Source organism: Caretta caretta, chromosome 4 (assembly GCF_965140235.1).
Source record: "Caretta caretta isolate rCarCar2 chromosome 4, rCarCar1.hap1, whole genome shotgun sequence".
NCBI lineage: Eukaryota > Metazoa > Chordata > Testudines > Cheloniidae > Caretta > Caretta caretta.
Genome location: NC_134209.1, coordinates 99,730,806 through 99,748,861, shown reverse-complemented (window position 1 = coordinate 99,748,861; position 18,056 = coordinate 99,730,806). Strand labels below are relative to the sequence as shown.

The 18,056-nt window shown below is 39.8% G+C and overlaps 1 protein-coding gene across 4 annotated transcripts in view; it reads right to left on the bottom strand.

Moving 5' to 3' along the window:
- LOC125635899 (cyclic nucleotide-binding domain-containing protein 2) overlaps positions 1-18,056 on the bottom strand; it is an 82,109-nt gene that overhangs the window by 15,501 nt on the left and 48,552 nt on the right. For all 4 annotated transcript variants that reach the window (XM_075127912.1, XM_075127913.1, XM_048848246.2 and 1 more), the window contains exons 8-10: positions 5,292-5,369; positions 4,586-4,646; positions 1,009-1,156 (exon numbers count right to left, since the gene is read on the bottom strand). In XM_075127912.1, the coding sequence (XP_074984013.1) occupies positions 1,009-1,156; positions 4,586-4,646; positions 5,292-5,369 (287 nt within the window). The remainder of the gene's footprint in view (positions 1-1,008; positions 1,157-4,585; positions 4,647-5,291; positions 5,370-18,056) is intronic.

Sequence of the window (18,056 nt, the reverse complement as noted above, 5' to 3'; positions counted from 1 at the left end):
TAAACATGAGCTCCCCAAATGTTACCACAACAGACAGTGTGGAATAGAACAATATATTCCGAATGTTTAGACTTTTTCCAGACTACATTGTGTGTTATTGTATCATAGAATCATAGAATATCAGGGTTGGAAGGGACCCCAGAAGGTCATCTAGTCCAACCCCCTGCTCGAAGCAGGACCAATTCCCAGTTAAATCATCCCAGCCAGGGCTTTGTTAAGCCTGACCTTAAAAACCTCTAAGGAAGGAGATTCTACCACCTCCCTAGGTAATGCATTCCAGTGTTTCACCACCCTCTTAGTGAAAAAGTTTTTCCTAATATCCAATCTAAACCTCCCCCACTGCAACTTGAGACCATTACTCCTCGTTCTGTCATCTGCTACCATTGAGAACAGTCTAGAGCCATCCTCTTGGGAACCCCTTTTCAGGTAGTTGAAAGCAGCTATCAAATCCCCCCTCATTCTTCTCTTCTGCAGGCTAAACAATCCCAGCTCCCTCAGCCTCTCCTCATAACTCATGTGTTCCAGACCCCTAATCATTTTTGTTGCCCTTCGATGGACTCTCTCCAATTTATCCACATCCTTCTTGAAGTGTGGGGCCCAAAACTGGACACAGTACTCCAGATGAGGCCTCACCAATGTCGAATAGAGGGGAACGATCACGTCCCTCGATCTGCTCGCTATGCCCCTACTTATACATCCCAAAATGCCATTGGCCTTCTTGGCAACAAGGGCACACTGCTGACTCATATCCAGCTTCTCGTCCACTGTCACCCTTAGGTAATTGTAATTGCCATGTGTGGAATTTTCAAAAGCACCTACGTGTCTTAGAAACAAAAGTCAGTAAGACTTGTAGTCCTAAACAGCTTAGGCTCATCTGAAAATCCCACCCCTTATTCATAGCATTTACATAGAGAAAGAGATTACAATATTCAGAAATGCTGGTTATCTATCCTCCAAATAAGGGTTAAAGTATTTTAAACTGTTACCTACCATGACAAAGACACTTACTTTCCCAAAGTCTTCTAGTCAAATCCTTCTTTTCTTTTAAGGACAATATTGTGTTAAAATTATTACAAAGAGAAGAAAAATTCTGCATTTCATTGGAGTGTGCATATATTCTCTCTTGATCCAGTTGTGTCACTATCAGACATCGACCCTGGAAATGTATGGAGATTATGATTAGATGGAAATAATATTTAGAGATGTTTTTGTTATTCTACATTGCCTAAAATGTTACCATTACTCTTTTCCGTGTCTGACCTACAATTTTATTTTGACAATGTGCAAAATAAAATGTGCAGATTAAACCATCATACTGATACTAGTTGACTTATTTAATATGATGTTCTGTGATAGAAGCTTTTGTAGAAGCAAATTCATCTTCCAAGAATAAAGGGATACATTTTCAAAATATTGCACAAGGTTTCCACTGTATGTTTCTCACTTAAGTTTAAATGTTACAGTAATAGTGGGGGTTGTTATGCAATATCTATCTGAACAATTGCAAAATTTACTTCCCCTGAATTACTCAGGTAGCCTGTCTGATTTCTTCACAAGTGAGTTTTGCTTGCAAGGAATATAAGTTTTATCAGACTTGCTAAAGTAACTCCAAACAAGAATGTGTTCTAAAAAAGTTCACACTGTAAAGGTAATTAAAATGCATTGTCTGTTCTACTAAGCACTAAAACTTATTTTTGACTGTTCAAATTAAACATAAGGCAGCTTTTTCAAAATAACTTTCAGCTGTCTGAAACTGTGCTAATAAAGGCCCCAATTCAGAAGAGCATTTAAACATAGTAATAAGTCAGCTATGGGATAACCATGAATGTATACCTGTGCCCCTAGACACACAACCTATTCAAATACTGATCCCCAGTAAAAAATGTTCACATCGGTGAAATACAGCACTTTGGAAAAAAAATTCACTGGATGCAAAGGGTAAATGTGTAAATCACATTACTGTTAATACCAGCTGCATTTGCAAATCTCCATAATTTGATATAAGAACGCATCTCCTTAATATTTCCTAGCAAAGTAATTTAATTATATAACTATTGGGGCAAGAACAACAGTCCATACAAGTTTTATTTTTAAAAAGGTTTTTGCCAGCATTTAAAACACAATTACTTTTGCCATTATTTATAAAAACATCAGTCCTAAAATTAGTTTCTCTTAATTTTGGTTACATAGTTCTTGCAGTTTATATCAGGCTTTCTAAACCATCTGTGGGTCCTACCTTGCTTCCCCAAACCCAGGGGGAAAATTTAACTGCTTTCCAAGTCAGGAAAATTATTTATATACATATATATTCCATGGTGTATATCAAACCACACCAATAAATTTTAAATAAAAAGTCTTGATGTACAAGTTCTTACTTTCCACTAGGAATACACATGACATGACATTATAAAATTGGATATGAATTCCCCAGCCATAATTAGGATCAGATTTATAGTTTTCACATAACTCAAAGCTCTGTTTCAAGTCCTGATCAGCTTTTGTATGGGTTTCCTCTCTAAACTTCCAGTTTAGCAATGAACCATGGAAAAGGTGATGCAATTAGCATACTAAGGATTAATTAGGCAGCAGTCAGGCAGCAGCACGAAAAACAGTTTGCAGCACATGAGCGTTTTTTAGACTGCATTAATACTGCCTCATTTATGAATGAATCAAAATATGTAGAAAAACAAGCCTTTAGAGGGAAAAAACACAGAGCCAGATTGCAATCCTTGATGCTCTGCACACAGGAGACCCTCCCTGCAAGGACTTCTCCTTGCCTAGCTGATAGGGGCAGGAATGCGGTTTCCGTGATACCATTCCCACCCATTTGTCCCATGCAGATTCCCCTTCACTGGACTCTGCGGTCTTCAGAGAGGAAGAGATGGGTGGTCGGTAGGGATGCAACCTGCCCAAAACTTAGAAGGCTATTTTAGCCTTTCCACTGAGTTCCTTCTGCACTATGGAGGCCTCCTTTAAAGAGAGTTCCAGTGGCAGAAGCTGTCAGACAGAAGGAAGGAAAAAAACACAGTGCGCTGGAGGGTGTTCACAGGGTCTCCACATGGGCAGAGCAGAGAAGGATTATGGCTTTGAGGGGCCCTGGGCCTGAGCAAGTGGGGGACCCTCTCCACCCCTTCTGCTTGCATTTCCCCTCCCCACGTTCCTGCCAGGGAAATGGGGTCAGGGTACAGGGGCTTGCCCCTCTCTGCCTGGTGCTCCTGCCGGGGACCCCATAGGAATGCTGGGCGGGTGGGCAGAGTGGGTTGGGGCACGGGGGTGCCCATTTTTATAGGGGCCCCCAATTGCCCAGGGCTTCTGGGGGCACAAACACCGTCAGCCCAGTAGCTAATCCGCCACTGGGGCAGACTGTCCTCCAGTGGATCTTGGGGAATGCACATACTATATTCTGGGGCATGTGGGGTCGGGGAGTTAACCTCTTTACCCCAGTGCAACAGTGTGAGGGAAACTCCACAATACGAACTTCACATACTATTCTGGCCTCCTTCCTCTCCACCACTGGTGTGTTTCCCCACAAGATGGGCAATTTGGCCTTTAATTCTTAAAGGTTTATTGTTATCATTTATAAACTAAATAATACTTAGAATGTGTATGGTGCTTTGTATTTTCAAAGCACTGTACAGACATTAGCTAATCCTCACAACACCCTTGTAAGACAGCTAAGTATTATTATCCCCATTGTGCTAAAGCTGAGACAGAAAGGCTAAGTGACATGCACAAAGCCATGAAGTGAGTCAGTGACAGAGTCTGGAGCTAAACTCTGGACTTTTTGTCTCCCAAGCCTATGCTCATTCTGCCAGACCACACTGCCTTAGAATTCTGGGTTTGAAGAAAGGACTGATCTGCTAATAACATATATAGAAATACATATGTTAAATAGTGTTTCATAAACATGCAATCCTTTTAGGACAAGCCATTATAAACTGTACTCTGTGAAACCATATCCAAGATTTGAAACCTGAGAATATCATTTTCATGGTCTAGATATTTTTACAAGACTTTAACTGCTTGATTCATACGTGAATATTCTGGGCCAAGTTTTCAGCTTCTGTTTTGTGAGGCACAAAACCAATACAGGCTAAAAATGTAGCCCAATATGACTTGAGGTAGATTTCTTCATAGCTATAATGACTGAAAAATCTCTCAGACATGTAATGGATTAATAACATCTTTCAAAACACTGTCATGGAAAAACAGGATCCCCATGCTACCTCAGAATAGAATGAATTTACAGTATGTTCCTGATCCTGAGGTCCTTTCTCAAGCAAAGCTTCCCATTGTAGTCAAAGAGCTGAAAGTGAAAGGAAAGTCATTGAGAAGCTATTGTCTGAATGAGGAATGCAGGGTCAGACCCACAATGTAAACTAAAAAATGCAAGTAGCTCCCTATAGGCTGTATTCAAAGATTACATCCCCGCATGAGGCTAGCACCAGTTTTCACATGCATCATGCTCACAAAGTTTTCTTATATTCAGTTTTATTCCTTACTCTGACCTCCAGTTATCTGAGCTTTTACACCAGGAATTATAGGATGTCATTTCTGCCATATGATGTGTCTTTAACACACTTACCGATTTTACAACTACTAAGAAGTAAGAGTTTAAACTTTCTGGAACAACAGTTGTTCCTGTCCTGAAGACAATAGAAAAACGGAATAGATGTCAGTGCGTTTACAAACTCCTTCACAGATATTCTGAAACAAAAGGGTCAGTGATGCCACTATCCAAAACTTTCTTATAGCAATTCAGTACCATGTAAGTGGACAGTGCTGGAGCTCTGGAAACAAGCCAAAAGCTTCAGTGGCTTAACATAGAATGTTTACAAAAATACCTTAGTTTTGTTTTTGGTTTTTTTTGCGAAAAATACCTTAGTTTCCCTTGAGGTAAAACTTAATGCTCATGAGTAGAAAAATACTGCTGTTCCCCTTTTTGCAACAGTGTTAGAAGTTATGTGTTATATGTTCTAGTTATGTAGGAAACTGCAGTTTTTAGGAGCAGATTCTCCATTCACTTAGCTCAAGAGTAGCTCATATTCCTAGTTACACCAATGTAAATCCAGAGTATTACTATATCAATCTTATTATTAATGTTTATACTGATGAAGTATGAAGTCCACACAAATACAATCTAATGTCTACAAATATAGATCAAAACAAACACTTCTCGAGTTATTAAAATAGGGCTACATTTGCACCTGCCTATAAAATAGCCTAACTAATTTTACAGGAAAAGTATTATCTATTCTTATTAAATTTTGTTGCATTTCCCTAACAACCACCTGTAAAATCTCTGTAGGGAGCAGTGAACAAGAAAGTCTATTTTTTCTGCTGGCCATGAAGAGAATAATGTGAGTTTCCTGTAGAGAAAGGAAAAGAGATATTAGAATTGTTAATAAACTCCTGCTCTACTTCTGAAACCCTCAGATGAAATTCTACTTTCTCCTGAATTAGAAATAAATTACTGTATTTTATTGAGACCTCTAGGCACTAGTGTAATAAAACAGTAAGTAATAATACTGAAAACTGTACTTTGTTGAACAAAAAACATTTAAAAATCTGCACAATAGCTTCTTTCAGTGCATTCATTTACTCAGCCCATCCAGTTAAACATACCAATATGTATTTTGAGGTTTTTCTTTTAACAGGTGAGGAAGGGAGAAAGAGGTTATTTGTACTGTTTGATTTTTAATTACTAGGGAGGCAATCACACACTAGAGATATAATGAGGTCCATATAAGTACCTAGAGAGAAAGACATTGCCTGCAGGCACCACCCCCGCAGCTCCCATTGGTCACAGTTCCTGGCCAATGGGAGCTGCGAAGCCAGCACTCTGGGCAGAGGCAGCACACAGAGCTGCCTGGCCACGCCTCCGCAGGGAGCTGAGAGGGGGGATGTCGCTGTTTCCAGGGAGCCCCCCTCACCCTGTTCTGTGCCCCAACCCCACACTCGGGTGCTGGGAGTAAAGGGGAGGCGCGGAACCAGGTAGGAAGCCTGCCAGCCCCACCAAACCCCCTCACACCAGCAACAGCAGGGGTCCTGGGCCACACGCTGCCTCCCATGCCCCCTCAGCACCAGCGGGAGTCCCGGGCCGCCCCCTTCCCGCTCCAGCACCAGCAGAGATCCCGGGCCACGTGCTGCTACCTGCCCCCTCCCCAGCACCTGGGACACCTTCCCCCTCCACCCACAGCCCCCCGGGCAGCCCTCCCTCCAAGTTTTAGTCATGGGTATTTTTAGTAAAAGTCATAGGTCACGGGTAGTGAATTTTTGTTTACAGCCTGTGACCTGTCCATGACTTTTACTAAAAATACCCATGACTAAAACGTAGTCTTACTAATGATTTCCAAAGACAGCAACAAAATATCAGGGCATATTTCAGTGGCTCATCAAAATGCAAAAGAGGGAGAGAGAGTTACAACTGCAGTATCATACTCACAAATCTACAATATACAGCAGGACAGTGGGGTGGGAGGAGGTATTGTTTCATATTCTCTGTGTGTATATAAAGTCTGCTGCAGTTTCCACGGTATACATCTGATGAAGTGAGCTGTAGCTCACGAAAGCTCATGCTCAAATAAATTGGTTAGTCTCTAAGGTGCCACAAGTACTCCTTTTCTTTTTACAATATACAAGGTTTGCTAGGAAGAAGTACTTTACAGCTGAATCACTAAGATCACGTGAGATACTTTTAAGGACTAGAGGCAGAGGCCTAAATTCTGATTTATACTAGTGCCTTTTTACACACAGCTTAAATTAGTACAGCCAGAGCGATAAAAGGGGCCTTACCGTAAATAAGAATCAGACCCAGAGTGTTTTCCCCACTATGGAAGTCACTCACTCAGCCCACAGGTACTCATCTTAAATGTGCTGCACAAGGCAAATAATTTTCATCAAGCATTTGTTCAACTATGGATCAACTAGAAGGAACTTTCTTCCCATGATGCAGGCTGTATGTTTTGGGAAACTGAATTTAATTAGTTAGTTTTAAATATATCATATGGTCAGTAGCCAGACTGATTGGTGCACAGAATTAAATACATGAAACAAGGTAACCTTTAACGGGAACTTTTAAATTCTATCCCAAGGTATCTTTCACTGTATAAACAATATCTATTTTTTCAATTTTACCAATTTTATTATACTTAGCATTTATAAATGTGTCAGAACAAAATACTATCAGTTTTCCATGTGACTGATGGATTTGTAGCCAGGCTGCAGTGCCTGGAAATTATACGTTCATAGGATAAATTGAAAGAGATCTGCAGAGGAAGGATCAATGTTCTCATAAGGCGCCTGATTCAATTTTTTAAAATGTCCAGAAGCCATTAAAAATTTAATTTTTCAGGGCTTCTGTCCTGAGAAACCCAGACATATTTTTGTTTTAAATTAAATTGGACACCGGGAAAGGAAGAAAATCTCCCTAAAAAAACTAGGCTATTATGGAATAATGAAGGAAATTATCTGATAAATGATTTATGAATTCTAACATCATTATACATCTGCTGCTTAACTAAATAAAATTGCATTATAATGCATAGAGATGACAGTTCAATCTGATAATCATCCTGGTGTCATTCTTCATAAATGATTTCATACTCAACACATGTTCTACAATATGTTCAACAAGCATGTTCTACAATAAAGGAACACAATGGCACCCAATACATTAAACAGACTGTGGCAGGGCAGAAGTAAACTCTGTGAACACCCTGCTAAAAAGGGCTGGCCGCACCCTGCTTCCTGGCAGGGTGGCCAGGTACCGGGGGCCCAGGCACTCAGCAGGGTGCCCAGCTGCAGGCCCTAAAGAGGGCTGGCCCAGAGGAATAGGCTGAGCCAAGTGGAGACAGCTGTATATAAGCCCTGAGAAAAGTTCAGTCAGGACTAGCCTGGTAGGGGACAGGAGGGCTGCATTTCTGCCTCTGTACCAACTGAAGGAAGGCTCAAAGGCCAGCAGACCCTGAGAAGGGTGTGTAGGGGGATAGCAGTTGGAGGAATTAGGAGCACTGTGAGGGAGGGGAAGTCTGAGCAGACCCTGTGACACAGACATATCCCTGAATTTCCTCAAGGGCTCACTGATAATAGTAACTGTCATTATTTGTATTAACCCAGTACCTAGGAGCCCCAGTTATTCACCTGGACCCCATTTTGCTAGGCATTGTACGAACACAGAACAAAAAGACAGCGCCTGCCCCTGAAGAACTTAACTTGTAAGTATAAGACAAGACAAGGGACAACCAATCGATACAGATAGATAGTGTGCGTATGTATTGAAATACTGTAGGATGAGCATAAAAAGTTCAGTGATGTTTAAAAAGAATCTCCACCCCACACAGCATGAGGCAATCTTCAAAAGGGGAACAAGACCATACAATGGAGAGTTTATAATACTCTTTGGTGACACTTGTTAATACTGATGCTTTGACTAGACAGAGTTTTCAAGGAGGGGTTAAGAAATGGTGCTTACTTGTTTTATTTCAGATTATATTCGTTGTATTGCTGTTAGACTAATAATTTAGGCTCAGATTGTGACTAGCCTTTGTACGTGAGGGGGATGGGAAAGAAGCCTGTAAGAAGCCTTTTTACACCCCTGACACGACGACATCTCACAATTTCATTCCCTGCATGGTCCACAAGGGGGTGAGAAGGCCTTTGGGGATAAACACTGCACACATTGGTGGGAGTTTGCAGCTCTTTGTACTTAGGACTGAGCCCTGAGATAGAAACAGCACAAAGAAACAGCAAAATATCTATAAAAATGAACAGAAAAATAGGCAGGGATTTAAAATAGTAGATAGGAAAATCAAATAAGAAGCGACACACACTGTAGCAATCAGAAAGCACGGATCAAACTAAAAAGACCAAAAAAAATATGGACAGACTAGGCTAGACAGAATAAAAGGAAAATCGGAAAATGAAAAACAGAACTCTTTTCTTTGGAAGAAGTTTTGGTGACATTAATGTGACACACTGAAAATAACTTGAGATCTTTCACTATATGTAAAAAATCTGGAAACTGTGCAGATTATTATAAAATATTCAATATATTTTAAAAAACTCTCTGGTATGAAATTTGTCACCTCCCACCCCAAAATATAATTAATATGAAAATATCAGTGGGTTAATATACTTTTGGAAATCTACAATTGATATGATAAAAATATATGTAATAAATCAATATTTTTGTGAAGAGGCCAAATGATAATGAATCATGTGCTTTTGGGGCAGACTCGAAGCCCAACTTGAAATCAGTAGAAAACCTCCCATAGACTTCAATAAGCATGTCACAGTGATTGTTAGCATGCAGACTTTAGGAGGATTTATGGTATGCTCAAGTAATCAGTTTCTTTTCCAATAAACTGTGATGGTTGCCCTTGATTGGAGATTAGAATATGGCTATTATTGTGCTTGTACATGATAAATGAAAGATTTTAAGTATTCCTTGATGTGACATATAAAGGCTTTGTGGCATTTGAAGTGAAAAATAGGCTTCTTTAAATGTACTAACTATGAATTTCCATGGATAGATTGTACCATCCAAACAAGGTTTAAAAGTAAATTAAACATTTCAAAAGTTGTTAAAGCTGCACTTATATGATAAACATATTTTTCAATGCATTTACATATCAGATATGGCAAATATTATGTTTAACAAGTAAAAAACTGTAAAAGACTGTAAACTATTACTTAATAGTGGAAGGACTGTAAAGACCTTAACAGAAGCTTGTATATGAACCTAAATTAACAAGCAAATTTAGAGAAATAAACACTGAAATAAATATAAGATAACACTTTTTTTGTGAAATGCATTAGACTCTTGTTTCTGTGACCATTTACCATGTTCTTTTGAACAGTCATTTACAGATAAAGCTCATTTTTTGTTTTAAAAATAAATATGTAAAACAAACACTGTCTCTTCTCATATAACTCCATCAAATAGGCTCGTTTAAAAAAAGTCGGGGGGAAAAACTGCACAAAATTTCACATGCACACACAAACTATGAGGAAAGGTTCCACAAATGCAGATTAAAGACTCAAATTCTATCATTATCTCACTCTGTTATGAGTAAGTATTCTTGCTGAGGACATGGTTAATTCACAGGCAATCCAAAAGACTACTAAAAGAAACACCTATGGTGTGAGTAATGCTGATACCCAGTGGTATACAATGAAAAATGTGTAGGATAACAAAAGAAGAGGAAGTAAGTGATGGTTTGTCAAGAGAAAGGAAGAGGGGATCTGAAAAAAGAGAGTGAAAAACACAGCTAACAATTTGACTATAACATGTTTGTTGAGTAATTATACAAATGTTTTCCCGTTATGATTGATTGTCCCAACAGAACCACATATGAGAGAGGCAACAATGGATCAAATGGAGTCCCTGAAGACAAGATTTACACCAACAGTAAATTTAGCTCAGTCAGATTAATTCAGAATGAGATTTCAGCTTTAACTCTGCACTTAAAGTATATGAAAAAAATCCATTTTACAGAAATTCAAGGATCAGGTGGAGAGAGTATGGATATTTACCTGAATACGGACATTGTCTCAGGACATAAATGGGATAAAATGCTCAATTATTGTGAACTTTTTCACCTGTAATCCACAAGTGCTTGTCAAATTTGGAGCCAAGGAGGAATAACCCCCCAGACCTCTGAAGAACTGAGCAGAGACTATTCCTTAGGTGCTCAGATAAGATGATGGATGGCTATATAAAACACTTAAGGGTATATCTTCATTGCAGAGTTAGCCTGGGCTCTAGCCTAGGTGTCACCCCAACCTCCTTTCCATACACTTCTAACCCAAGCTTGAGAGTGCTTTAACCCTGAGCTACAGGCATGGCTGAGGGTATAGGCTTGAGCTCAGGTTTCGCTCCGGTTCTGGCTGGCAACCTATCTACAATGCCATGTAAATGAAAGCTAATCAAGCCTGGGTTCTGTTAGTCTTCCAGTCCTATTCCACAATTCCACCTGGGCTGTACATTCTTGTCTATGTCCTTTCTTCTGCACTGAACTTACTTTTACTGGATCAGCATTTTAACCCCATGTTTGCCAGCTCATTTTCTGAAGCATTTCCACAGCATTTGAACAGATGCCATCCAAGAAATCCTCCTTTCTGTGCTGCCCATTAGCCAGAGGCTGATACCAGCCTTCTGGTAAAGCTGTGGAGTGATATCAGTAAAACTCAAATTGGGGAAGTGTCCCCAAAATCATAATTTTATATTCAGTTGACAGGAAAGAAAGAGGCAGAGAAGCCAGTCAGGTACATTACAAATCGCTTTACAGTTTCCAGTCTGCATTCCCTAATGGTGTTCTCATTGAAAGTTATTGCTGCCAAACACTGTTCGCTTTCGCCTTCAGAACTGTCTGTGCTAATAAATAGTAAGTCCAGTTGGAAGTTATTTACATAAAGTATTGTTCTAATGTCATTACCATGGACAGCAGTTCCCGCTTTGGGCATGGGGAGGGGGACGAGAGCCTCTTTTGAATGAATTCATAGAGCAGTCCAGTTTTATGCACCACTAAGAACCACGGGATATCCCACCAGAAATCCATTCAAGCACACAGGCCAGTACAGCACCACTGTGGACTCTTTTCATGCTTTGTGTGTATATAAAAAGATCTTCTACACTTTCCACAGTATGCATCCGATGAAGTGAGCTGTAGCTCACGAAAGCTTATGCTCAAATAAATTGGTTAGTCTCTAAGGTGCCACAAGTACTCCTTTTCTTTTTGCGAATACAGACTAACACGGCTGTTACTCTGAAAACTGTGGACTCTGTAATACAGGTCTGGCACAGGTAGCACTTTGCAATGGGGATGCTCCTCCCCTGCTGGGCTAGTCCTAGCTAACTTTGCAGAGAAGACATACACCCATTTGAGTCTATCTCAGGGTATTTTACATGATTGGATTCTTATTAATAAGGGGAGGGAGGTGGCAGGCAGCGGGGGTCCTCATTGTCTTTGTTTCTCCAAGGAAACATCTTTAAGAGTGAGTAGTATGAGTCCCTCTACGAGACAACAAGAAGGAAAAAATACAGTCAATCACTATCATTTAAAGATCCAATCAATCCACTTCTTTCTTAGTAGTAATACAGTCAAGTATTAATATAATCTCAAGTCCATTTAATACAAATTATTTTTCCATGTAGCAAATAATTTAGCAGATGCATCTACTTCAGATCTGTCTATCACAATGAATTCCCTGGGTATCCATCACAATAATACCTGAGCACCAATTTATGTTAAATGATTGATGATCAATTGACATTAAGTGATTTTCTGTTTAATGTCAATAAAAAAATCATTAATTCCCTGATCTAAACAGAACTTCATGTCAATAATTTTACATGATGCCAGAAATATGCGAAAGATGATCTGCCAGTAGGAGGATTTTATTTTTTCCTTTATGACAGATTTCAGAGTAGCAGCCGTGTTAGTCTGTATCTGCAAAAAGAAAAGGAATACTTGTGGTACCTTAGAGACTAACAAATTTATTTGAGCATAAGCTTTCGTGGGCTACAGCTCACTTCATCGGGTGCATAGAATGGAACATATTGATTATCACTACAAAAGTTTTTTTCTCCTGCTGATAATAGCTCATCTTAATTAATTAGCCTTTTACTCCACCTTTTCATATTCTCTGTATGTATGTACATCTATATCTATATCTTCCTACTATATGTTTCATTCTAAGCATCCGATGAAGTGGGCTGTAGCCCATGGAAGCTTATGCTCAAATAAATTTGTTAGTCTCTAAGGTACCACAAGTACTCCTATTCTATTTTTTCCTTTGTCTCCCAGGGGGGAAAAAAATTGGAAAATTCCACTTAATGGAAAATATACTGTTGGCAAACTGTTATGGATAATAAGGTCTGATTGTGCAACCATGGGAGCTGAGAACAAGCCAAAGCATAGAGTTTGGGAAAATTCAATGACAGACCCACAAAAATATGCATCCTTGAGGTCTATGGAGTAAAGAAAATCCTTCAGGAACCAGAAAAGCAGAATGGAATGGAATGGAGGATTTCCAGCTGGAAATAAATCCTGCAAATTCAATTTCTGAAGTGGTTTAAGTCCAGCATGAGTCAAAATCTTTCCAACTTGTTTGGGACCAAAACAGGCTAGGACCAACAAATCTCCAGCCTTGCTCCTCCAAAGAGATTATCACAATAGACTTTAGGAAGCCCCATGCTGGAATTTCCCATGAGGACTTGCCTATGAGACAGTTCCAGGGCTTGTCTAGGAAAAAAATGTATAAGCCAGGCTGTCTCTCTAAATATAAAAGGAATACAACAAGGGACAGATTCTAGGTGTTTCCTTATATAACCTCCTCTCGAGCCTAGGTATCTGAACAAACCCCTGGCAAACTGTAAGCAAACTAGTAGGGGCTATCCTTCAAAAGGTGTTTGGGGAGACTAAGAGGAAATTGATCATATCTGTGAAGCTTTTAATGAATCTTATAATGTTCCCCAGGCTCAAAAGAGCCTTTGCAAAAAGATGAAAAAGTGCTGTGACAGGAGAAGGTTGTGGGTCTGAGTCAGAAGGACCTACGATGCTGAAGAAGAAGAAATGTGAGAGAGAACTCTTTGCCTACCTTCTCTACGTCTTCTCCAAATAGCGCTTCTCTGAAGGAGAAAGCTGCTATAACAAGGCAGTAGCCCTTTAAGAGCCAAGCTGAGTCTGGTGCAGCTGCTCTGTTCATCAAGGTCCCTTTAAGACAAGGTGTTCCATGGCTGAAAGCCCCAGTGGAGGGCATGTGATGTGACAGAGAGCAGGAGACAGAACAGGTGCCACAACCCCAGTTCTGGATATATCTTCTTCCTTGCTGAAGTCCGGTAAATATATTTGGAGCCTATTCTAATGGAAATTGTCAGCGTCTCTGTTAAAAAAAGCAAGGCTGCTGGATTTGCCTAAGAAGCTCTCTCTTCACATTGACAATATGGTTAAGATTATTGAAAAGATTGCAGCAAGACAATCCCATAGCATCTAGATAGTTCAGATTTCCTAGAACCTTGCCATTCTGAATACCAGCACTGAGCTGGATGCACTGGTTGACAACCTCCTACTGGCCATTAATGAAGATCAGCTGTCCATACTGATATTACTAGATTTATCCACTGCACTTGATACTACTGATCATAAAGTGTTGTTGACCCATCCGCAGACCTCCAGGAGGAGTGCATGGCATTGCCCTTAAATGGCTTCTGTCTTTTCTCTCAGATTTTGAAGAATGTCACATTGGGCTGTTGCTATTCTTCCTCTCATGTGGAGTTCTACAGGGTCCCATCATGTCCCCCCTCCTATTAAAAATGTATGTGGGGCTAGTAGAAGGGATAGTGATAACATGTCATTGTGATGCCTTCAGTACACACACAAGACCTATCTGTTTCTTTCTCTTCTGAGCCAGATGTTACAGTTGTGTACCTTTACCCAGTGCCTGGATGAACATGAGTATGGGTGAGAGTGAGTAGACTAAGGCTCACGGAGTGGTCTTATCCTAAATTTACTGACGTCAATAGGAGTCTTTCCATTGATTTTTAACATGCTTTGGAGAAGATCTTTAATTTATATTATACAGAGGGAATATTGGTGGGTTGGGAAATAAGGTGAGGATTATGTCTGTTTGAGGCTACTTGTATTTACAACTTGAGAGCCTGGTTAGATTCCCAGTTGTTGAATAGGCAGGACAACTTTCTTTTATTTGCATCAGGCTAGAAAACAGCAACCTTTTCTTTTGGATGTGGACTTCACTACGATTCATGTCCTCATTGCATAAGATTAGACTACTGCAGTGTGCTCTATTTGTGGCTACATCTTAAATCTACCAGATGCTGAATACGGTGCATAATGCAGCAGCACACAATTTGCTGTGTATAATTAGATACAATTGCTGTCCTCAATTTATATCCACTCATATCAGCAGGTAGTCTGGTGGCAATATGCAAAACCCCAGAAGATTTAAGAATGTTATTGCCTTGTGAGATCACATGCCTCTGCTAGGAATATACATAAATTTGTCCCATTTTTCTAATGATTGTGGATGGTGGTCCCTTACTTACATGATAATTTCCTTCAGAGGAACTCCTTATGCTCAGCCCCTCACAAAATGAAACACAGCTGTGTATTTTCTCTGGCTGAATTATTTCATTAGCTATTGCATAACACCATCTGGTGGTCATTTTTCTAGCTGTAATATAGAATTATATTTGTCTTAAATAATTTGATAAGCCAAAATTAGAGCTTTATTTGTTGAGAGGTGTGTGATCTAGTAGTTTGATCACAGGCTTTCCCAGGTTCTAATCTGAACAGACACTAAATTGCCACTATAGCACTAGGCAAGCCATTTAACTTCTCTGCCTCAATTTCCCCACCTTTAAAAAGGGAATACTACTACTTGTCTCCCTCTCATACTGTTGTTGAGAAGATTAGACGGTAGGTTACATTCTACTCTCAGTCTCATTAGTGTTAATTCAAAGTAACTCCATTGATTTAAAATAACAGGATTTGGACCAATGTCAGTAAAGGCCACAAAGAGTGCTCTTTGAATGTTAGGTTTCAGAGTAACAGCCGTGTTAGTCTGTATTTGCAAAAAGAAAAGGAGTCCTTGTGGCACCTTAGAGACTAACCAATTTATTTGAGCATAAGCTTTCGTGAGCTACAGTATGCATCCGATGAAGTGAGCTGTAGCTCACGAAAGCTTATGCTCAAATAAATTGGTTAGTCTCTAAGGTGCCACAAGTACTCCTTTTCTCTTTGAATGTTAATTACTTTTACTGAAGGCATAATAGTTATTTTTAGAAACATTCAACAGGTAAGTTACATCCCATGATGAGCTCAGAGCCTCAGGCAAATAGGGAAAAAAAGCTCCCCACCAACAGGTGTTAGTGTTACTTGAATAATATACTGTAAGTCACAACCATGTAATGCTCAGCTCAGCAACCATAACAGATGTCGTGGAAGTATTTCTACTCATCAGTGATGGAATGCCACAGCTTGGGAGTGCATACCTATTCAGTAGAAACCCTGTCATGCAACATACATTTGTTTCTCATCATGAAATATGTGGCAGGAGGGACTGGTCTTTAGCACGCCCTGTGGGCAGCCCTGCTTTGTAACACTCCTTATGTGTGGCCCATGCTGTAAGTGGGGCGTCAGTCTCTCAACAGTTAAACAACAAAATAAACTCAGGATTTGACTCTCTGTGCCTTTAAGTAAAGAAACAAAAACCTTAAGTATAAGCCCTTTGTTGCAATGCTTGAAGGCAAGGCCCTCAGTTGGACCTCAGTTTCTTGGCTAGAACTGAGAACCTCCTCCTTTGTTCCAGGTTCTCGCCAGCTCAACCACTGACGTGAGAGCAAGCAAGCAAGCCAGCCTTATTAACTGGCTTTCTGACTCTTGATTGGTTAGTATGTCCTCCAGGCCTTTCTAGGCCTCTGGAGGAATCTCTTGTTGGGAGCCCAGTTTGAGTGGATTTTCCTTAAGTGGGGATGTCAGGGCATGGATGCCTCCAGCAGGGGGATAAAGGCGGCCTGATAGACCATGTCACAGAGTAGAACAAGAAACCAGTTGCCAAGTCAGTGGCTTTTTATTTTAGAAAAAACAAACAAACAAAAACCACTTGCCATAGTTTTAGATTCTTCATTCATAGCTCCAAGGAAAAGTGCCTCCAATTCATGTTCTCATTTAAGCTTTTAAAAAGCCATTATAGTTAGACAGGCTGCTGGAATGACTATGCATGAAAAGGCTTGTAGCTAATTAACCATGTTTATTTGTTCCTGAGTAAAAGTAAGGAAAAGCAAGATCCACTGGAGATGAAAGTATAGCAAAGCATTCTATAGCAGTACTCCCTTGGGTTTGAACGCCAGCTGACAATGAAACAGATTCTGGCTCTGAGAGCACCATAAGCCATGCAAACCCTCCAGCCATCTGGTTTTTTGTTTGGCAGTGGCTGTTTTTTGCAGTTAATTTCATAATGTTGGGGTGGGGATGGGCGGGGTGGAGAACAGGGAGGTTTCGGTACTACTACTGGTGCAAAATTAAAGACTCAAAAAGTGTAAGCAATTTATCGTCACTCTCACTTGTTGCATTACAGAGCTCTGTAGACAAGACATTTGACCTCACTGCAAACCATTAGCAGCACCGACTACATGCGTGTAAGCACCCTGTAGGTCAGCTTCAGGATTAGAAATGGGTCAGTAATAGCAGCAACTTGATACAAACGTTCTGTCTCTCCTCAACTCTCTCTTCATTTACAATACACAAAAAGAAAAATATTCCAAGACAGCAACTATAGCACTTCTACTGCAAATGGCAGGAGCACAACACTGAGCTAAATGGACATTGTTTATTTTATTGTATCTTTTGAAAGAAAAAAATATTAAACTGCCCAAATATTTTGCAAAAAAATTAAAACAACTAAGTATTAATTATCTAAACAATTCTAGTATTATAAACCATTGCAAAAAAAAAGCAAGCGCTGCCATGTTACAGTTCTTATAAAAGAGGGAAAATATTTAAGAAAAACCTCAAATATGGCAGAAAAATCCACTTGATGAGTTTTCGCGTCACATTTCTAAAAATAACCCTAACAATGCTTCATATTTTACCTCAGCAAACCTTTATTATATACCTAATCAGAGATACATTATGTACCTTAAGTCTTGAAGCAAAAATAACCTAGAAATATGATAATAACTATTAAATGCCACAGAGACACTTAGTTTACTGTCTTAGGACAGTCATGGTTCAATTCATAGTCTTGCTGGAGTTCAGAAAACTGATATTTTGGCAAGCATGAAAAGAAGTCGGCCATACTGTATAGGGAAGGATGTTCCAGAAAAGGAACTTTATTATGACAATTGCCAAGAAATAAAGTCACTGGATAAGTGTATAGATACATTCTGATGCGTTCAGAGATTTCATAATTCTTTTGTACCAACGACAGCACTATATGAATAAGGCCCTGGGGAGACCCTGGTTGGCGAGGAACTGAGCCCAGGATCCACCCCACACCATTATCCCCCTGCTGGGGCAGGGCCCCCTCACACA